The sequence below is a fragment of the Triticum dicoccoides genome, chromosome 7A (assembly GCF_002162155.2).
Source record: "Triticum dicoccoides isolate Atlit2015 ecotype Zavitan chromosome 7A, WEW_v2.0, whole genome shotgun sequence".
Classification (NCBI taxonomy): Eukaryota; Viridiplantae; Streptophyta; class Magnoliopsida; order Poales; family Poaceae; genus Triticum; species Triticum dicoccoides.
The window spans coordinates 660,915,772-660,919,874 of NC_041392.1; the positions used below are offsets into that span (position 1 = coordinate 660,915,772).

At 36.2% G+C, this 4,103-nt stretch overlaps 1 protein-coding gene across 1 annotated transcript; it reads left to right on the plus strand.

Annotated features, from left to right (window-relative positions):
* The first annotated feature begins 251 nt into the window (after positions 1 to 251).
* Positions 252 to 3,769, plus strand: LOC119333822. The gene is made up of 14 exons (XM_037606582.1): positions 252 to 386; positions 463 to 631; positions 747 to 1,066; positions 1,153 to 1,393; positions 1,488 to 1,708; positions 1,814 to 1,885; positions 1,982 to 2,095; positions 2,220 to 2,366; positions 2,482 to 2,765; positions 2,845 to 3,013; positions 3,106 to 3,195; positions 3,298 to 3,429; positions 3,526 to 3,618; positions 3,764 to 3,769. Exons 1-14 carry the CDS (start codon positions 252 to 254, stop codon positions 3,767 to 3,769), a joined length of 2,193 nt encoding a protein of 730 aa, XP_037462479.1.
* Positions 3,770 to 4,103: the final 334 nt, after the last annotated feature.

Here is a 4,103-nt window from a genome sequence, read left to right on the forward strand (position 1 = left end):
CCTTGATCATTTGAACTTTGGGCTTCAGTATGTACCTGATGTGAAACCTCGTATGCTTGCATGGAGAGGCAACAAAGTCAAGCAATTTGCAGAGCTTGACCGAAACAACAGTCGCTCTTTTGGAAAGAGGCCCCTAAAACGCCCATGTGCTCCAACTAATTTGTAGGTTATCTTCTTTTTCTTTTCATGTTCTGTTGTTATTTTTAGTTCATTGTTTCTTTATTCATCCATTTTTACTTTTATGTTTTACCATGTATTTACTTTTGTTTTTGTTTCAGGGTTCTGTTGAAAAATCCTCAGGCAGTAAGAGTTTTGATTTTGGCCCTTCTGATGGTTCTTTTGCAATGAAAGTTCAAAGAACTATTTGCCCTCACTTTGGATCTCAGGTATTTTGTTGTGGTTAGATTGTACTTTTCTGAGCATTTTAATTGTTGCTTTTTGCTGATTTTGTCTCTTGTTCAGATTGCTCTTGAAGTCATTGAGCTTGTTCAGACTAGAAACCAAGATAAACCTAAGATATTCATTGATTGGGCAGAGTCTCTTGTTTTAAATGTTCTGGAATGTGTGTTGAATTCATCTATGCCCAAAGTGTCTGGAAGCGAGCATCAGTCTATGAGCAAATTCTCTTTTGGTTAGTTCATAATCTTTTTCTTTTTTAGTTGCATGTAGCTTTTGTATTTTTATCTTCGTTGTTTTAGTGTTATTTTTGATTGCTTGTTCTGCTTGTCATTTATTTGTTTTTGTAGGTAACAAGTCTGTCTCATTTCATTCTGCTATCGCCAATGGTGTCTTTGCTAAATCTGATGGTATTCCAGAGGTTGCTATATCTGATGCTATTCCGGAGGTTGCTAAATCTGATGTTGCCCCAGAGGTTCCTACGTCTGATGGTATTCCAGAGGTTGCTACATCTGATGGTATTCCAGAGGTTGTTGTACAGCAAGAGAGTCGTCATGCGGTCACTCCAGATGTCGTTACTCCCATTGTACCTCCTGCTGTTATCTTTGGTGGTTTACATAATCCAGTTGTTCTATCTAGCTCTTCAACACCTGCTAAAGTGCGTAATGAGGTGTGCATATTCTTATTTCTTAGGATGCTTTCTTTCTAGTTTTTTTCCTTGTCGTAGCTCTTTCATTTTTTTTGTTTGATTTGTAGGCTGTTGCAAAAGAAGGTCCTGTTCCAGTATGCGCCTTGTTTTCTGAAGTTAAAACAAAAGATTCAATTGTTGCAGTTCCTGCCAAATGTTCTATATGCACTTTTTTTTTGCATATCAGTTTCCTCTGTATCTTGAGTTGCTCTGTTTTCAGGTTGTGCATTCTTTTCTTATTTTCAGGTATTTCTCCTTCAAAGTCTAAATGTGATATCACTGATGTCGATTCTTTCGTGTTGCTTTCAGGTATTTGTTTTAGTTATTGTTTTCATGTTTTTTTCTATTTCAGGTATTCATGTGCTTCTTTTAAGTTGAATTTTTGTTTTTATTCTTTGTCTAGATGGCCCTGCTAAGGATTGTAATGAGGAAGATGTTGTTAATGCTTTTGGGATTCCTTCCTTTGCCGAGCTTAATCGTGCTCTTGGTATTCAGTCACCTTCTAATGTCTGCAATTACACCCCAGTTCACGCTCATGGAAAATCTCCTATGGAAGATACAAATTCTTTTAGAGACCTGTCACCCCTTGTTCCAATTCGCTTGTCGCAGTATTTCCGTAATGAGGTTAGTATTTCTTTCTCCTTCATCTTTGTTTTCTTGCATTTTAGTCTCTAAATTCATCTTTATTTGTTTTGTTTGATTTTTCTCAAGGGTTTTTTGTTTCTGTAGTTGGGTGATGTCCAGTGTTCTCAGTATGTTGCCGACAGATATCTGAAGTCGTTTAATTCACCTAATGACGAGGTTTGTTGTTGTATTTCCTTTTTTATTGTCATCTTGTACTAATTTTTTTTAAATCTTTAATTGATTCTCTGTTCTTTCTTATTCCCTTTCTTCTAGGATTGTATTGTTATGGTTAATGTCGATCACTCTGATTATTCAAAGCCAACCAATCATGTGAACTTATGTTCTCCTGATGTAATCTTGCAAACTACTCCAAAAGCTGTTGTGAAGGTGGTTCTTACTTTCTGAATGTGTTTAGTTTTCTTTTTTCTTTTTCTTTTCAGTAATGCATTTATCTATTTTTTCTAGCTAGTTTTTTGAAATTTTATTCAAGCTTTTTTATCTTTATCTGCAGCTCAATGAGGCAGTAGTTGATGTCCATAAAATTGGTAGCTCAAACTTTGCAGCTAGGTGTCAAGAGCTATCTAGATCAAATGATGTTACTTACAACAAGCTGCACAGTTTTACTGCCCCTGCAACAAGTTATCGTAATCCTGTAAAGGTATAGGTATTTCTTTATTGGTTTTAACTTTTTTAATGCTTGTATTTTGTTTTCATTTTTATTCTTTTTCTTTATGTGTCTGCTTTGTTTGATCTTTTTCCTTCTCATTTTACAGGTTGCTAATAGCCCGGAATTAGAGATCCTGTCAGACACGCCTATTGTTTCTAGTGCTCATCTTTCTAAGGTTCCTGCATGTTCAAAAGGTGCTCCATCATTTCAGCCCCTTGGTGGTTCTACAACTAGGTCTTCTGCAGCTCATGTCCCTCGTAGAATTGTTGTCCCTGGTAGATTCAACTCAGATCCTTATGTTCCTCAAGGGAATCGTTATTCAGTTACTGCTCAAGAAAGGCGTAATCATCTTGCAATGGTTCAGATTGCAAGTCATCCAGAGTGGTGCAAGTAAGTTTTCACCATTAGTGATATTTTTGGTTTTTGTATGTTCTTTTTTATGATCCTGATCTTTTTGTATTTCTTGTAGGTACGAGGCTATCCGATATGAAAGAGCTTACTGTAGTTATAGTAACCTTTCTTCACTACAGTTCAAATCTCGCGTAGACAATTTCTTGATCTTGTGTGTGTGTCGATATCTATTCAATGAAGCTCACCCTTCCGTTTCTAAGAAACATTTCTTCTTCTCTTACATTGGTGTAAGTAGTAATAAGCTTCTGTTGCATTTCTTGCTGTCTGTATTTGTTAGTTTTCTTTTTGACTTAGCATTTATTTTTTTTCTCTTGCTTAGGAAACAATTCTGGATGGTACTAATGCTGAGATTGTTGGTAATGCTTTCAATGGTGCTAATAGCGCTTTTCCTATGTGGAGAAGCAACATGGTAGGTGCTGATTAATATCATAGTTTTATTAAGTCATATTTTTGTGCTTAGTCTCATGTAGCTTTCTACCTAGGTTTCTAATGTGTTGTTTGTTTTTGCCAGCTGTACTTCCCTATTTGTAGGTTCAGTCATTGGTTTTCTTTTGTGGTTTGCTTGAAGGAGAAACTGTTTGTCTTCCTCGATTCATTATATGGCGAGTTCTCCGATTTCCACCTAGCCATTCGTGATCCGATTGTAAGTTTTTTCTCTGGCTTAATGTTCCCTCTGCAGCTGCCCTTTTGATTTTTTTCATTAGTTTTATGATTTCTCTTGTTTCCTGTGTTATTTCAGGTTAACAACTTCATCAATCTATGGGACACATATGTGACTCCTATATTGAGGAAGCGTATTGACTTTCAAAATTTCGACATTGTGTATCCTGCGGTCCCGCAGCAAAATAACACGTATGTGAAGCAGTATCTCTATACTCATGGCTGCACTTTACCTTTTCTATTGTTTCTTTCTTTGTATTTTTATTTTTCAGTTTTGATATGTGGCTTAATTGTTGTTGCTCATTATTCTTTTTCAGGTATGATTGTGGTGTTTTCTCTGTTATGTACATGAAGCACTGGTCTCCTAGGACTCCAATTGGCAATCTTTTTACGCAAGCTGATATAGATAACATCAGGATCAAGCTCGCAAATGAACTTTATTTCAGCCATTTCAACACTACTGACAAGTCTCTTGTCACAAACTTCTTTGGTGACGTGAGTGTAGTCTCTGATTTTTTTATTTGTTTTGCCTTAGTCATGCGTTGATTGTTTATATCTTCTAAGTGTTTTTTGACTAATGCATGACTTTTGTGGCAGGTGCAGAACTAGATAACTTTTTCTATCTTCGGTGGTGATTGAGTGTGAAGGTTATCCTTG